This window comes from Elephas maximus, chromosome 4, assembly GCF_024166365.1.
Source record: "Elephas maximus indicus isolate mEleMax1 chromosome 4, mEleMax1 primary haplotype, whole genome shotgun sequence".
Lineage (NCBI taxonomy): Eukaryota > Metazoa > Chordata > Mammalia > Proboscidea > Elephantidae > Elephas > Elephas maximus.
Genome location: NC_064822.1, coordinates 179,916,488 through 179,934,189, shown reverse-complemented (window position 1 = coordinate 179,934,189; position 17,702 = coordinate 179,916,488). Strand labels below are relative to the sequence as shown.

Sequence of the window (17,702 nt, the reverse complement as noted above, 5' to 3'; positions counted from 1 at the left end):
GTTCATTATGTTGTTCAACCATCACCCTTAAGTGAACAGAAGCAGAGTGTCCCCTCTGGGTATTTAAAGAAAAAAAAATTTTTTTTAATTTTTTAATTTTTTTTAAAGCATCTGCCACCTCAAAAGTTTCTACACATACAATTCAGTGACGTTGACAACAGTCTTCAAGTTGTGGACCCATTCTCTCTGTCCTTTTCCAAGTCATTCCAGCACCATGAACAGCCCCTGGCTGAGTTTTGAAGGCATTCTTCTCTCTGGCTAGATGGTTAGGTGGAGAGTAGGGGCAGACAGGGCCCCTTCCCAACCCCCCACCCAGGTCCCCCTCCCTGGCTAGATGTCACGCTGAGGCACCCTGTTGGTCAGACTCTAGGGAAGCGCTTCAAGGCAAGAGTCAAGTGTGATTTTGAGCAGAAACCAGGGCAGGCGAGGAGGAACGAGAGCAGCAGGAAGCCACAGATGTGATGGCTCCACTTAAGCCGGAACGTGCCGCCAGGAGGCTGTGGAGCCCTGCCAGCCAGCCATGCACATGGGGGCCCTACTGTCTGCACCGGAGGCCGGCCCTGCGTGTGCTGCGTGTGTCTGTGGGGCTGGTGGCGCTCACTAAGGGGGGCATGTGCTCTGTTGCTGCACACAGCTATGCCCCTGCACTTGCTGAGCGCCTACTGTGTGCCAGGCACTCTGCAGAGAGGATAAAGGCAGCACGTGGTGGCCCTGCCTGGAGGTGGTCACTTGCTGCCTAGTACAGAGAGGGCGGTACCTAAGACTGCCAGCACACAGAAGGGACGCCCCATGAGCTAGGGGCTGCTCAGGTAGGGAAGGGGCTTTCTGAAATGGCGTTGCATTTACTACATAGGTCATTTGTTGGAGGCGGACACCACAGGACAGATACTGTAGGATCCCTTTGTGTAAAATAGAGAAGCAAATGTAGAGAGACAGAGGGTAGATGCATCGTCACCCAGGGCTGGAGCGAGGGGAAAACGGGGAGGTTTGCCTTAAGGGGTACAGAGTTTCTATTGGGGTGATGAAAAAGTTTTAGAAATAAATAGTGGTGATGGTTACGAGAAATGGGGATTTCTGGGCATATCTCAGCCTTAGCTTTAGGGGAATCTTGCTTTGTGAACAAGTGTGGTTTGCAGGAGTGAGTGCTGGGTTTGGACGAGCTTCGAGTTGGAATCTGGGCTCTGTCACTAACTGTGATGTGGGTGGAGCAAGGCCACGTAGTCTGACTGTGCCTTTTCTCGTCTGCATTTTGGGCGTGATAGAATTTACCTTGCAGAGTTATCGTAAGAATTAAACGAGAGGCAATTCACTGCTAGCTTGTGATCAGTGCTCTTTAGGACGTAACAAAAGGAGCCTGAGAACTTCATTTCTTGACTTAACTGGCCCTGCCTAACGTGTAACTTCAAATTCACTCATTTCTTTCATCCTCGCTTCCCCTTGTTTAATGAAGGTGAGAACCAAATGCTTCCTCCAGCCGGGCTTTTTAATCTTAGCAAAGAGTGCTCCAGGAGCTAAGCTCTCAGTAGCAGCACACACAGGAAGCAGCGTGTCAAAGCCATCTTCCCCTGCAGCCACCACTGCAGAGCACACAGCTCCGACTTGTCTGGTCTTGTCCGGGGAGCCGGAGCAGGTAGTACTGAGGGCTCTGGGAAACTTGGCCTCGGTTCATGGATGCTCCGGAAAAGGGCCTTCAACAACACTTTGCTGACTTTCTGTTGAATCGACTCGACAGCACTGGGGTTTATACTGGTGATGGGTGTAGTGGTGGTTCAGTGGTAGGATTCTTGCCTTCTATGAGGGAGACCTGGGTTTGATTGCTGGCCAGTGCACAGCTACCACCTGTCTGTTGGTGGAGGCTTGTGTGTTGCTGTGCTGCTGAACAGGTTTCAGCAGAGATTCTGGACTAAGATGAACTAGGAAGAAAGGCCTGGCAACCTACCTTCAAACATCAGCCAATGAAAATCCTGTACATCACAACAGTCCAGTCTTGTTGTGCAGGGGGAGCCTGGGGCCACCACCCAGACACTGGAGCAGGGAATGAGGGAGACTACCTTCCATCTGGTCCGAGAAGGCTGCTCTGCTCTGCCACTCCGCAGGCCAGCCTGGCCCTAGAATGAGGCTGCGTGATTATAGTGTGGCTGCGCCTGCCAGTTTCTGTTATGGGTTGAATTGTGTCCCCCTAAAATATGTGTTGTAAATCCTAACCTCTATGCCTGTGGTCATCATCCCATTTGGGAATGGGTTGTCTTTGCTATGTTAATATCTTTTGTATCTCAAAAGATACACTCCTAGGCAGGAGTGTATCTTGAGTCTATCTTTTTTGAGATACAAAAGATATTAAACAAGCCAGCAGAGGAGAGATGGGGTAAGATAAGTGCCAGGACACATGGAGATCTTTAAGATACCAGGAAGCAGAAACTGAAGAGACAAGGACCTTTCTCCAAAGCCAACAAAGAGAGAAAGCCTTGCCCTAGAGCCAGTGCTCTGAATTCAGACTTCTAGCCACCTAAACTTGGAGAAAATAAATTTCTCTGTGTTAAAGCCACCCCCTTGTGGTATTTCTGTTAGAGCAGTGCTAGATAACTGAGACAGTCTCATTTCTATAAAATGTTCCTTCTAGAAGAGGACTGTGTGGGTAGTGGATCCTTTCCAAGGATTCACTTTTAGGCTTGTGTTTTTTTTTTTAATCGAACCCCACAGGCCTAGCATACTCTGCTCTGCTGGTTGAAATGAGAGATAAGAAAGAAGTGCTCCCTGGGACCTGAAACTTTAGGGGTGACTGACAACGTGGCCCACCGTCTCTGTGTCACCACCCCAAACAAACAAACAGATTAACAACCAAGACTGACCTGTAAAGTCCGTCATCACTAAGCCCCTCTGGGCTTCTAACCTTTGCCCTGGTGGTGTAGTGGTGAAGTGCTCTGCTGCTTAACCACTGGTCAGTGGTTCAAATCCACCAGCCGCTCCATGAGACAAGGATGTGACAGCCTGCTTTTGTAAAGATTACAGCCTTGGAAACCCTATGGGGCAGTTCTGCTCTGTCCTATAGGGTTGCTATGATTCAGAATCAACTAGATGGCAATGGGTTTGGGTTTCAATTCCCCTCTGGCTGCTTAGTGAGGCTGCTCACCACCCAGTTTGTCATGTTCTCTCAAGTTCTGGCTCTGAGGCTCCAATAGGACTGTGTTCCCATGTCAGAGCTGAATACTGATACGTTCAGAGAAAAGGATTGCTTTCCTTCACCTTCCTGATTTCTGGAATTCAGCTATTAGGTGAAAGCAAAAGAAATTCCCTAAAACTAAAGAAAGAGAAAAAGAGCTGATGGTTTTCAGGTATAAAGGTCAAGATTCTGTAGGTGGCTCCGGGAACATTCCTTTGGTCTTGACCAAGGCTGTTGGCTCAGTGTTGACCTTTATAATAAAATCTGGGACTGACTGGGGGCCCGGGATGCCGTTCTAGTCGGGCATCGTGACTCGATGATCTTGTTTCTCAAACGGAAGCTAGTCCACAATATGGCGGGGAAAAGGTCGACCTGAAAGCCAAGGGAGAGTGAGCCAAGCAGGTTCTGGCCTAAAAGTCGCTAACGTGTGCCTTTCATTGGGAACCACTGGGTTCTTCAGCGAAGCATCTACTGTTCGTTTCTTGGTGTTTGACGGTCCCATTTTTCTCGAACAAGCGTGATTATCCCATCTGAAGGGGAGCTTCACAGGCCAGTTGCTGCCCTTGCAGGGCTGTTTGTGCTCCTACCAGGTTTGTCATGAGTGTGGCCTGGCTGTGTCCATCTTGCTTTCTGTTTTTGTTCCCTTGTCCTTTCCTCTTCTTCCTCCCCTCACTTGCTCCCTGCGTGCCCAGCCCTCTATAGAACTGTGACTGTGGCTTATTCCCTATCTGAGCAGTTCTCCTTCAGGATTTGGCAAGGACCTAATCCTGCCCCTGCCTTTCCTTCCCCCAAGGGGAATGTTGGTGAGGGCAAGGCAGAATGGATCCTGGACGCTGAGTCCCTGGAGAGTCCTGGCGACATTTGCCCTGGGTGGTCAGTGGTCACAGGTGGACACCTCTGTGACTTTTGCCTTTCCCTCCAGCCTGACGAACCTGTTCGAGCTGCCTCTCAGCAGGAGAACGTTCTCTCTCCTGGCCCCACCCATGGGAACAGGAGATCTGAACAGCCAGTGGCTGCTCTGGCAGGTTTGCCTGCGTGCTGAAAGCTTACCTGTGTGCTGGAAGCTTTTACCTGTGTGCTGGAAGCTTACCTGTATTCTGCTGGATGCATTTTGGTGAAGAGAGAACTTGTCTGGGTTCTCCCTTGTTCTCTGACATAATGAGAGTGAAGAGCAGTCCTATTATCAGGGGTTCCTGGTAGGAAGGGCTTCTCATTCTCTCCCTCCCGTAACTGGGGACCTGGGCTGCCTCGGTGGAGTTCAAACCAGGGTGTTACTGAGGGTGTATGGGGGCTGTGGGCACAGTTTGCTGCCAATTGAGTGTCTCCTGAGACTGGGACTACCTTGGTGTCTCGGAAAGAACATTTGCTGATTACCACATTGTGTTTGGGCACCATGAGCAGGGACGTCCTTTGCCCACCAACTGCCAGGCTGGCCCGCAAGCTGCAGGGGGCTTCGTGACATCAAAGGCACACGCTTGGCTCAGCCTCCATCTGCAGCCTCTGCTGACACCACCCAGGACCTTGCACCTGTTTTTGCTCCCTTCTTCTGTTCCTTCTCAAGAGCTTATGACTCATGCTTGTGAATCGGGCTGGCTTTGGGAGAAACAAAGAGATGAGCTTGAGAGGGTCCCTGTGGATTTAAGTGAGGATGTGATGCCCCTTCCTTTGCAGCACAGAGTAGAACTGCGGGGGTCCTCAGTGCCTGCCCCTAAGGAGCTCTTGAAGGGGAGCCTTTGAGGAAGGACTAAGATGCCAGAGGCCTGCAGTTTCAGCCCAGCTTGTGTGACTTTGATCACATCATTGGGTTTCTCCGAATCACAGCATCTTGCTATGAAGCGAGATGATCAAGCCAGGTGCCCTCTAAGGCCTTCCCAGCCCTTGAGTTCTGAGCTTGGACCCCGTAGATGTTGCAGCATTTGCACTTGGGCCCATTGAGACCCTTACGCTGCCCCCAGGAGGGCCATGGGGAGAGGTAGCTTTGGAGCCTGGAAGTTTGCCCAAGGCAGCCCGAGACTCCATATCCCAGGCAACAAGGAGCAGGCGTTCAGTGTGCTGACTGGGGGCCGAGGCGGAGCAGCTCTGTACAGCGAGCCCCTCCCGTGGTCTGTTCTGGAATGTACGTGGAAAATCAGTTGCATGGGCCCCTTGGTAGTGGCACATTTGGGGCCCGTTTGTCACGGATCATCCAGTTTCTCTCACCCCACAAGGGCATCTTGCCCAACCTGAAACACTGCCCTTTCCTTTTTTTTCTCTTGATCCATATCCATGTCTTGGTCGGTTGTCAAGAAACCTGGATTCCCCGGAGACGAATCCCACGGGCAGAGTGCCCTTCCAGGTGTGCCCTTGTAGAGCAGCTCTGAGCTAGCCCCTGGGGGAGGTGCTGTCTCAGTGAGGGTTCTGATGACTCAGTCCCAGCCAGCGGCAGCTGCTGGCCGGTTCTCTTCTCCCTGCACTTCCTCTTGGGGCTGATGTCACCCCTGTGTGAGCAGCGTGGCCTTTTATGGACAAGACTCAGCCTGCAGCTTTGCTCACAGAGGAAGTGAGCGATAAGGCCCATAGCATAAGTCTCTAATGGGATGGAATATGTGTGTGCAGGGGTCCCCCTCTGCCCACCGAGCCGGGGCCTTCAAAGTGGCTGGAAACACCTGTCTACTCTGGGCTGCCCGCCTCAACTCGGGGAGGTTGTTTCTGTCCCTGCCTCACCACCTGGGCACAGCCTCCGGGCTGTTCTTGAGTTTTAAAAAAAATTGGGAGAGAATCCTCTGTCACTGAGTAAAAAAAAAGCAGCTGCCACATTGAATCAGGTCCTACTCATGGCAACCTCCTGTGTGTCAGAGAACTGTGCTCCATAGGGTTTTCAATGGCTGGTTTTTTGGAAGTAGATTGTTAGACCTTTCTTTCGAGGTGCCTCCGGGTGGACATGAACCTCCATCAAACCTTTCGGTTAGCAGCCGAGTGCAGTTAACGTTTGCGCCACCCAAGGACTCCCCTTCATGGATTATGTAACTGTTTTTGTTGTTGTTCTCAGGGAGGTGTGCAAAGTGGAGTGCTGGGGGTGGGGGTTGTGGGGTGGGGGTGGGGTGGTGGGGTGTCCGGGCTCTGTAAGTACGGACAGGCATTTCCCAGGTGCCCCTGCTGCCAAGTGTTTTCTCGTCCATCATTTCATCTAAACCTCAGAGCTAGCCTGTGAGGGAGCGGCCTCCCCCTTTCATTTTACAAACAGGACTCTGAGTCCCAGAGAGGCGAGTGCTCCAGGCGTCCCGAGGGGAAGTGGGGCTTCAGAGCCTGCAGCCAGTGCCTTTCTCATCTTTGTGGCTGCTCCACACACATAAGGTGGGACCAGTGGTTTTCACACTGTGCCCCAAGGAGCCCTGTTTCCTTCGTCCCCTCCTCAGGCAGCTCTGGTTTTTATCTTGTTTTTCATGTTGGGAATTTGGGGAAGTTTTTTCTGAGAAGGGGTGCTGCTGCTTTTTAAAAAAGCTTGAAAATCACCGAGGGGGAATTGCAGAAGTCTGCTCCTGCCCCACCTCTACCACAGGGGCAGAAGGGGCTCGAGACCCCAAGTTAGCTTCATAGCAGGGAACCAGGTTCCCAGGACAGGGTTCCCCTTGGCTCTGCACTCCCCAGGCTCTGGGTCATAGGGTGTGCGTGTGCGTTTGTGTGTCTGCCTGTTTCTGTCTACTGTAGTGTGGAGGAAGGAAGGGCGTTTTCAAATAAGCCTGTGGTCCATATAGGCCCAAATACGGACTTGAATCAAAACAGGTAGATTGGGCTGGACTTCCAGGTGTGTCCTCATTCTTGGGGATGAAAAAGTGTGCCGAAGGCCTTATGGCAAGAGTGTTAAAGAGCGTCCCTCCCAGAATGCACTGGAATAGGGAGTAAACTGAGTCAGACAGAGAGCTGACGGGTTTCTGAGACTTCTCAGCGGGCCACACCCAAAAGAGGTGCTTCTGAGCTCAGGAACAAACCTGGAAGAACTGCCCTGAGAAGGGACATATGCAAAACAGGGGTAGTAACACCTGCCTTACCTGTCTTGTAAGGTTAGTGTGAAGCCAGCACAAGATAACGGACTAAGTCTGGCTGTAAGAATTGAAGAGGCCTTTACTGGTCATTTGTTCCAGCCAGGTGGATGTGGGGCGGTAAGTGGCGGGGGAGGGGGATGGCACACAAAAAATGAGAAGGGCCTCTCATCAGTTTTCCTCCCCAAAAGCATTTGCCCATATGAGTGTTTTCTGCCAAAGCAAATGCAGGTTTCTTTCTAGTGGAACATTACAGTTTCTGGGTGTTTCTTTTAGGATGGTGCAATGGTTAAGCGCTGGGCTGCCAACCAAAAGGCTGGTGGCAGTCTGCTTCCCTAAAGATTTACATCCTTGGAAACCCTATGGGGCGGTTCTCTGTCCTATAGGGTCGCTGTGAGTTAGAATCGACTCAACAGCAACGGATTGGCAGTGGTGACCCCACTTCAGGCGCTGGAGGTGAAAGGTCAGAGGAGTGAAGGAGCTGGGAGCTGGGGTAACATGGAGGCTAGATAGTGAGTTTGGGTCTGGAATTTGGGAATTTGGAGTGTGTGCAGGTCTGTACTCCAGTGTGTGTGCTTGTTGTGTACCTATGTGCGTGCACGTTTACACACATACGTGTTTGCGTGTATATCCAGATGTGTCTGTGCATGTCTGTATTGCACATGCCTGTGTGCACGCATGTGCCTGTGTACGCACTCCTCTGCACTCATGTAAATGTGTATCTGTGTGTGTAGATGCAGGTGTGCGTGCATGCACGTGCCTGTGTGTGTCCACGTACATGCAGCTGTGTGCACGTGTCTGTGTACGCATGCCTGTGTCCATATGCATTGGCATGTACGAGCCTGTATATACGTGCATGTCCATGCGTGGCTGTGTGTGTGCCTGTGCATGTGTCTGGGGGCTCTGCTTCCTGTTGTTCAGCAGCATCTGACTCCTCCTCACACAGTCAGAGGAATTCCAGCCATCCCAGGCCTGGGCTCAGGGAAGCTCTGGGAGGGACGGGGAACGCTTCCTTTTATGGTAGTGCTGGCGCAGTGCTGCCTCCCGACTGGCCTGGCCTGGCCTTGCCCGCACACAGGTACATTCTTGCCGGCTACCGTGACTAAACATGCCCACAGCTGGGAGACACAGAGGGAAGCAGAAGGGGAGGGCGAGGGCCTGGGTTACAGGAGTGTTCCCAGCACTTATTGGTTGCTGCACATTCCCAAGAGGGATGGAAGTTGCTTTCTGCCTTCCCCAGCCTTGCCTCCAAGCACTGCCTATCTTATCGAGGCTCCTCTCAGCTTCGATCTCAGCCTGTGCTGGGCAGCCTTGAAAGATGAGACAAGACAAGGAAGGCTGCCCTCAAGGGCCTGCTCTCTGACTGGCTCCACCATTGGTGAGCAGCTTCGGGGTGTGTTTGTGTGAACATGTGTCACCACACCCTCTGCACCTTACCCACCTTATTGATATTTATTCCATGGGCGGGAGGCTGCAGACAGGGCAGACCAGGGCAGGGGTCAGGGTGAGATAAATGCCCAGCCCTGCCTGTGGCTGAGCTCAGGTGCCCTGAGAAACTCACCTGTGAAGAGGCAGGTGACCTAACCACTCAGAGTCTGCTGGTATTGAATGTCTCCCCAGGCCATGCTCACAGGAAAGCCATTCCTCACCCTCCCGACTCCTTCTCCCAGTGGCCAGTCCTATAGGCTGAGGCTGGCCAGTGGGAGCCAGCCTGTGTCCCTCAGAACCCGCTATGTCCGTGTTTCTGTCCACTGCTAATACTACTACTATTGCCAACTACTCATGGTCCTCCAGGAGCCCTGGTGGCACGGTGGTTATGAGCTCAGCTGCTAATTGAAAGGTTGACAGTTCAAACCTACCCAGTGGCTCTGCAGGAGAAAGACCTGTCTTCAATCTGCTTCCATAAAGGTTACAGCGTAGGAAACCCTATGGGGGGCAGTTCTACTCTCACCTGGGGTCACTAACAGTCAGAATGACTCGATAACACACAACAATAGTTCTCCACGCAAGGACAGCGCCCCTGATGGGGACATGAGCAGACAGCATCATCATGGGTGGGGTGCTGCAGTCTTTTGACGGGGTTCCATGCCAGGTCCACTTCATGTACCATTTTTATTCTTCAAACTCACCCTGCAAGGGAGTTAGTAGCCTATCTGCTTCGTGGATAAGGAAGCTGACACTGAAGAATCAAACGTATCGCCGAAACTCCAAACGTCAGTAAATAGGCTGGTTCCGGAGGCAGGCCGATAGGACTTTGGAGGCCGGTGAGATGTGCGGCAACAAGCGGTATGTGGGGTGGAATGAAAAGAGAAAAAGAATTTGTGTTTTCAGCTGTGGCTTATAATTGGATCCCCAGCACTGAACTGAGTCAGGCCAGAGCATCAGAGTGATCCCATTGGGGTTAGCTTTCAAAGTGTGGGGCATACGTTCCGCCCCACACCCAAGGAAAGCAGGCTGTTCATGTTCTTACTCTGCCCCCACAGTTGGGGTCGTTGCTGGACGTTTCTGACCTGTTTAGAGACCGAGGTGTCACAGAAGCTAGTCAAAATCTGTCATCCGGACGAGCTTCTGTTCTTTTCAAGCTGCCTCATTTCTGAGCATCTTCTATGTGCAAGGCACCGTGCTTCACATGTGTTATCTACATGGGTCTCTGGGTGATGCCTGCAGCTCTGGTGGTGCAGCGGTTAAGAGCCTGGCTGCTAACCAAAAGGTCAGCATTTCAAATCCACCAGCTGCACCCTGGAAACCCCACGAGGCAGTTCTCTTCTGTCCTATAGGGTCACTATGAGTTGGAATCAACTCACGGAAATGGGTTTGGTTTGGGTTTTTCTGGGTGGTGCAAATGGCTAAGTGCTCAGCTAACACATGCCTCAGAAGAAAGGCCTGGCCCTTTACTGCTGAAAAGTCAGCCATTGGAAACTCTGTGGCACATAGTTCTACTCGGACACACATGGGACCACCATGAGTCTGAGTCGACTGGACGTCAGTTGGCTTGGTTGTTACCCCATATCACGGAGGAGGAGACCGAGGCTCAGAGAAGACTGTCCAAGGTCTCACACAGCTCGTGCAACCTGGAGCCAGCATTTTACCCCAGGCCTTGTCTACACCATCCTTCCCACCAGCTTCTTAAACAGTGCTCCTTCTTTACCGGGGTGCAATATTTAAAACAGCTGCCTCACGCCGTATTTCTAAAGCCGGCACCCCCAGTTGTTAACACCAGGGCAGGCCTCATCTTAATTCTCAGTAAAGTAGGCTCCTGGGGAGTTTTCCATAGATCAGTCTTCTCTAAGGCGGGAGTGGTAGTGCTGGGACTGGCTTTATGGGGGCGGGGTGGCAGCAAGGGGGGCTGTCTGAGCCTTGGGCCTGGGGGCAGCCCCTCCTTGCTTGATGGCGTGTGGGCTGACCGGGCTTGTGCGGGTTCCCCACAGGGCAGCGTTCGAGGCTTTGTCCTTCTCTCTCTCGGGAAATGGTCCGCTTTCTCATCAGAAGCCAAAAGGGGGGAAGGCTTTTGTATCTGCCTGGAGTTAATTTTAATGCCTCCCTGATGTTTCTTTTGTTTCAGACCGAGAGGATCAGTCCATTTTGTGCACGTAAGTGTCTCTTTAACGTCTGGATGATGGGACCTCGCTTCACCCTGGTCTGTTCTTATTCTTGAGGCTCCTAGTGACACCTGGGTAGCAACTTCCAGTCCCAGGTCCAAGACCCCCCTCCCCTTCCCCAAGGGACAGGACTTAAGGTTACGTGTTTGTTGCTCACTGGGCCCCGCAGACGGACCAGCTTTATTTCATGGCCAAAGATTTAATCCGGCTTCCTCAAAGGAGCCTGTGGGGAGATGGGGGTGGGATTTACAGCAGAGAGAAAACCCAGAGTCTTCGCAGCTAAGCCCATTTGGGAGTGGATTGGCCGTTCTGTAACTCCTGAGTAGAATGCATTCCTCCTGACTCTGAATAGTGGCTTTCTTTACCTGGTCTCATGTCAATACTGGGTCCTGTCCCCCTCACCCTCTGAACTGTACAAGAAGACACATAAACCCCATGGCTGAGGGCATTAGTGGTGTGAACATTCCTCCAAGTGAAGCTTCAAGGGAACATGTATCAGTGCCTTTGACCCCTAAGTCAACAGCTGCTTACAGCTGATTCCTAAAACACTTGGATGCAAAGGCTGCCAAGTGACCAGGGCAACAGTGGATAAAAGTTCACTTCTGTCAGGCCTCTGGAGGGCCATGGGAAACATACCCACAGAGGGTTCCAGAGCTTAGCATTCCTTTGGCTGCCCCCCTTTCTGCCACTGGGTGTTGGGCTCCTTGTTGGTGCCCTGCAGAATGGCGGGCAGTAGAGTGTGCAGTGGAAAGGGACAGATCTAAAGAATTGGGATAATCTGGGAACTTTCTGGAAATCTCTTGGCAGGGGTGAGTCTGGAGCTGGCAAGACAGAGAACACCAAGAAGGTCATTCAGTACCTGGCTTATGTGGCCTCCTCACACAAGAGCAAGAAGGACCAGGTGAGTGCCCGGGCCTTCCTCCCCACCATTGCTCTCTGGACCTTCGGTGGGATAATCTAGGAAGTGTCTGAGCTGCGTGAGGAAGAGCGTTTAATGATTCATGGCTTCGGGTTAAAATGAACGTGCTCTGGGGAATGAAGCAGCCTGGGCCCACTTCCGTCAAGGCTGCAGCTTGGCTGTCTCCAGAGGGAGTCAGTGGTAGCAAGCCCATTTTTCCCCTGGCCTCCTAAATTTTGGAGTTGCCATGGAAACCGGAGATGACCCAACCCAGGGTTTGCATGGCAGCACTCGGGAGTTTGCTGTGTGTGCAGTATCGGTGTCTACCTGGGAAGCCAGAAGAAGAGATTCGAAGACTTGGTTCTCCAGTTGATGGAGACTTGCAGGGCCTCAGCGGGCCTGCGTGTGACTCCCTGCTTCCTTTCCCTGCTCTGCAGTGTCTCTGGGTGGACAGCCCCCAGGGCAGAGAGAAGGGGCAGCTGGAAAGTTGTCTCATGTCCATTTTTCTCCCTCTCCCTCTTGGTGGATTGTCGGCCTCAGCAGTGTCCTCGCTAGGTGAGCTGCACGTTTACTGCACGTTCTGCACCGGGAATGCGTGTTCTGCCCATCGTGTGCCCTTGAGTTGGTTATTTTTTCCTGAGCAGCTTTTCACTCCACCATTGTCACTTTCTGCAGCTAGAATTCTTCCTGTAGGCTCAGCTCACTCTCTTGAAAGGGGCTGGGTGTGACACACAGTGACCTATCGTGCACTCTGAAATGACAACTACTGCAAAATCTCTGTGTGGCCTCACCACCTAGCTGTTCTCAGAAACCCGGCCGTGGCCAGAATTTCCCACCGCACACAGGGAACCTGACCTCAGCGTGGTGGGATGGAGGTGGGCTCTCCTGGAGCCCCAAAGGCTCAGAGTTCCAGACCAGAGACAGAAGGCTGCCTGCCTCTCACCTGCCATCCTGTGCTGGTCAGCAGATGTGCTGGGAGGGCCCACATTGGGCTTCCCTGCAACTGAGGATGACCAGTCTTAAGCATGATGGTGTGGTACCCTCTCTCTTTCTCTCAAGCACATACTTTTAAACTTTGACGGCACTGGGTTCTTGGTATGAAATCTAAGTGCCAGTGGGGTCCCCTCCAGCCATCAGGGTGGCTCCACCTTACTGGCTTGCTGTGTGCAGCGTCTCTAAGTAAGTAGGGTGTGTGTCTCTTTGCATGCTGATCTGGGTGTGTCCTGCAGACTGTCCTAATGAGCCCAGTCTTCTGGAATGGAACCAAGAGTAACTTTTCCTGGGCCAAACTTCACAGGGCATCCGGAATCTTTTTCCATGGGGCGTTGGGAGTAATATAGGCAGTCCCTGGGTTACGAATGTCTGACCCGTACTTACAAATCAACCCCTGTAAAACCTATTATGTTAAAAATTTCAGGTACACACAATGGTTTGTAATAATAAACAGGCATACTTGGCGGCACGCAGCAAAACATTGTTATTCTATCGCTACTGTATTGTTCCGTTAGATGTTTTAGTGTATCCGGAAGTGTTTCTCCAATGCTTTGTGTGCATGGAAAGGTACACTGTATACTGTGCACTAAGACAAACGTTTGACTAACTGACATTAGATCCGAACTGAACCTAACTGCTCCGACTTAGGTACAAATTTGACTTAAAGACAGACCTAGGAATGGAACTCATTCGTAATCCTGGGACTTCCTGTATTTAGAAACTAATAACGTTTCCTTTTCCCTCTCTCCTCACATCCCTCATTTTCCATTCTTTTTAGGAGATTTATTTTTAAAACAGAGCTGTGAGGTTAGTAGTTCTGTAGCTGTGGTTTTCCACTTCTCGAGTTTACAGTAAATTTAATTTTCCAACTACTCATCGAATGCTGAATATGAGCCTGGTTGTCTGGTGGGTAACACTGGATTCCTTGCCCTGGAGGATAGGAGACAGGACCATAGTTACGGAACAGTAAAATAGACCCATGTGCTGTATGTCTGGGGGTCCAGCGTAGAGGGAGAGGCAGCCCCGAGCACTCAGCGATGATGTCATGTGGGGGTGGGTGCAAGGAGCAAACTTGTCACTCTTTCTCAGACTAAGGTATATTACGGGCACATTGCCCCTGCCTCTAAGTCCTAGTTGTGTTTTTTTTTTTTTCTAAGTCCAACTAGAGTGATTGGCTACATTGCCTTTGGCTTCCAAATTACTGTCCAGGCCCTCGGTTTTGAAGGCCATTGACCAGTCTCATTGATTTCCTCACCTGAAGCTGTCCTGTGATTTTCCATATGTAGCTGGGGCAGAAAAACACTCTTGAACTTGGTTTACCAGGGAGTTCCTGGATGGTGCAAATAGTTAAGCACTTGGCTAATCACCAAAAGATTGGTGGTTTGGACCTACCCCAAAGAAAGAAAGGCCTGGGGATCTAATTCCAAAGGACCACAGCCATTGATAACCGTGTGGAGCACAGTTCTACTCAGACACACGTGGGGTTGCCATGAGTCGGAATGGACTCAATGGCAACAGATTAATTGACTATTCTGAAACTTGTTGTGGCATACTGTAGGTGAGAGCTTGCCCTCTCACTTGCTGTGACCCAGCTCCTCATCCCAAGACCTCCGTGCAGGAAGTTCCAAACCCTGCCTTGCTGTGGGGAGGCTAGGCTTCAACCGGGGCTGCATGTCAGTGAAGCAGAGCTTCGGGACTTGGGGCCTTTGGGCTTGGTTGAAGGGACTTTCCAGTTAGACCTTCGTCATCTGGATAATGCCCTTTGAGCCTTTTTCTTACTCCAAGTTCTGTTTTTTATGCATTTGTTGGAGCCCATTGGCAGAAGCACTACCCAGCGAAGCCCTCCAGAAATTGGATGGGTAATTCCAAACCTCATCACTTCATGTTATGCAAAATTCGTTGAAAAATAGAAGTCTCTTCTCTGTTAGTGAGATTTCCATAAAGAAAACCTTCCAGGTAGCCATCCCTGTCGTCAGCAGGGAGCGAGGCCTGGGACTCTGAATGGTTGCTCCTGAGTAGAGAGAGGCTGGCGGCAGGGTTTGGTGGGGACCATGCTCTGTCTGCGGAAATGGAAGTGGTGCGGCCAATCTGGCAGCCTGGCCTGTGCTTTAAGGGGAACATTCTGGGGGCGGGAGAGAGCAGTGCTCATCCAAATTGGGCTCCATGGACTGCTTCAGGCAGCCATCCCAGGCCCGCCCGAAGCCGTGGGTGGGAGCCTGGTGTTCTGCTTCCACCGTGCCAAGTGCCCACAGAGAGCCCTATACTGTGGGTTGGCCCTGTCTCTTGGCCTGGCCCTGCTGATGCTCGTCCAGGGCCAGGGCACCAGAGAAGCTCCTGCATTTAGCTGTCTCATCCGGGAATGGAAGGTTTCTCTGGCTCTGGAAGGAGCCTTGGCCTCGAGGCTGTTAGGGAGGAGGGTTTGCCTGGGCCCTTCTGCTCATTAGACTCATTGTGTCCTTGGTGTTTGCAGACAGGTCTTATCTGAGCAGGGTGTGGAAGGCTGTAGTCTGGACTGTCCCAGGACCTCCTGCTGCTACCAGTTTTCCTTTCCATCACTCTGAGCAGCCTTTATTCCCATAAAACCCTGGCTCCGCTCCAGCCTTGCTAATAAATACAAAGCCCCGCCTGGTCCTGGTGAGATATTCTTTCTCCCAGAGGGCGCCCGGGTTTTGAGACGAACGAGACCCATGTTTTCCTCAGCCAGGATCAGTACCTGGCCCAGTGAGGTGGTTGGTGGCTACTCCCAAATTTGATCCAACCCTACAAGGTAGAACCCCCAGGTAGGGCTGGGGAGTTGTATCAGTGATGAGAGGCTTAGTTAGAAGACCTGGATTCGACGGCCCACTCTGCTGGTTGATAGCTGGATGACCATGGGCAAATCATTTACCCTCCTTCAACCTCAGTTTCCTCGTCTGTGAAATGGGGCTACTTTGGCCTTCTCCGAGTTTCGTCAGGATCCAGGACAAGAAGGCCCACAAGTGTGTTTTGAAAAGCACAGAGCGCCGTGAGACCACAAGTAGGATGGGTTGGTGTTAGCAATAGATATCTATGAACCGGGAGTGGGCTTTGTTGATCCATGCTCACCTCCCTGATATGGTAGGGTAGGTTGAGGGGAGGGGTGGCAGGCAGGAGCCCATAAGGAAAATGAAGCCAGAGGTGCTTATGTCTTCTGTGGATTGGGTCCCTCTTCTTGTCCTATGAAAAGGGTGGGGGGCTGTGGTGGAGATGAGAGGCAGATGGGTGGAGGGAGGCCAGGGTACCCTGCACACAGAACCTGTCCCAGAGAAACAATGGTGCCACATACTTGTTCTTAGCTCGTGTGCTGCTTTAAAATGCAGTCCTCAAAGGTCAGGTCTGACCCTCTGCTTCCAGACTGCCTAGAGCCTCGTGAGTTCTCTCCGTTTCCTCCTGAGGTTGGTGAAGTCCATGTCAATAAGTTCAAACCAGTTGAGGTCTCCAAAGGTCCAGTGTAGAGGTCATTCTTGAGTGGTACAGGGACAGGTTGGGTTTGGCGTGGTGGGCTGCCAGAGCGCAGTCTGGAAGCTTGTGTTCCTGGCATGCTGGACGTATAGATGGCTCTGCCGCCATCCCTGCACCTGGTGAGGCCAGGCCACTGCCCAGGCCACTGCCCCACCTTCACTGCCCCCTGGGTTCCTTTCTAGGGTGAGCTGGAGCGGCAGCTGCTGCAGGCCAACCCCATCCTGGAGGCCTTCGGGAATGCCAAGACCGTGAAGAACGACAACTCCTCACGCTTTGTGAGTAGTGGGCGGCGGGGCCAGAGCTGGGTGCTCTCATCCAAGGTACTTGGTCCTGTGGTGTGGGGTAGGCTGGGTTGGTCCCAGGCGGTGTGGACCTGCCCTCCTCCTCTTAATGAAGGTGGCCTAAGTAGCTTCCTCAACCTCCTTTGTAAAAGGGAGCAGGAGTGTTCTGACTGTACCCCTGATTGTTCCATTGTAATCAATAGCCACTTGGTACCCAGGATCAGATCAGGCAGTGAAGAACACTTCCAGATAACTGGCTTTCCCCTCCTTCCTCTCCATGGAGGAACTGAGGCAGCCTTGTGCTCATCCTTGTCTCCAGGGTCCAAGCAGCATAGCACCTCTATGTCCTGGCTGCCAGTGCAGGGTGGGGAAATGGGACCCCTGACTGACACACTGTACCTGCTGGAGGTAGGGGTTGCTAACTTCTTTCTTGGTCCCTAATGCAGGGGGCTTCTAATCTTTCTATCTGTCTTTTTAGGGCAAATTCATTCGTATCAACTTTGATGTCAATGGCTACATCGTGGGAGCCAACATTGAGACCTGTATCCTTGTGGTTGATTCTAATGAGTCTGGGTCTGGAGGAGAAGGAAGTGGGCTTGGTGGAGAAGAAGCTACTTCCTAATTTCAACAATTTCCCCTTTATGGCCTGTTAGGACACCTTGCCTGTGGAGTGGGAAAGATTCCCAGCATAAGCTCATTGAAGACTAGCTCAGGGTTTGGGTCTTTCTTTATTAGTAGCATAAGATTCTGCTTAGAACATGACGGAACTATTGAAGATTGTCCAATAGGGTTTCTCAAAGGGGGGTGGGGGTTAGGTAGATGCGGCTTTATTCCCCCTAAGGCCAGCATCGTAGGCTTATGCTTGTATGCACAGTCTCATCTGTATTCCCTTGTAGAAGGCGGCCCTGTAAACAGACTAGCTTCTTGCTTGAATAAGCGATACCGCTTAGAGGAGAGGACCAAGGTCATCAGATTTTGCTCTGTTTGCCACATTGTGCTGTTCTTTCTCCCCGATGAGGTTCAGTTCCTGTAGCCAGGACTAAGAAGACAGTGGACAGGGATCCTTTTCACCAATGTGTACAACTCCTTAATGTTTGCAAAGATCTTTTGGAGAAATCCCGTGCCATCCGCCAGGCCAAGGAGGAGCGCACCTTCCACATCTTCTACTATCTCCTCTCTGGGGCTGGAGAGCACCTGAAGAGTGAGTAGCTGTCCCAGCAGCTGGACGCTCAGGTTGCCAGGTGCCAGGGCTCCTGCCAGAACTGGGCCATG

At 51.8% G+C, this 17,702-nt stretch overlaps 1 protein-coding gene across 2 annotated transcripts in view; it reads left to right on the top strand.

The window, feature by feature from the left end:
* Positions 1–17,702, top strand: part of MYH9 (myosin heavy chain 9) — a 105,086-nt gene that overhangs the window by 49,748 nt on the left and 37,636 nt on the right. For both annotated transcript variants that reach the window (XM_049884329.1, XM_049884330.1), the window contains exons 4-8: positions 10,742–10,769; positions 11,586–11,679; positions 16,332–16,424; positions 16,909–16,972; positions 17,533–17,631. In XM_049884329.1, the coding sequence (XP_049740286.1) occupies positions 10,742–10,769; positions 11,586–11,679; positions 16,332–16,424; positions 16,909–16,972; positions 17,533–17,631 (378 nt within the window). The remainder of the gene's footprint in view (positions 1–10,741; positions 10,770–11,585; positions 11,680–16,331; positions 16,425–16,908; positions 16,973–17,532; positions 17,632–17,702) is intronic.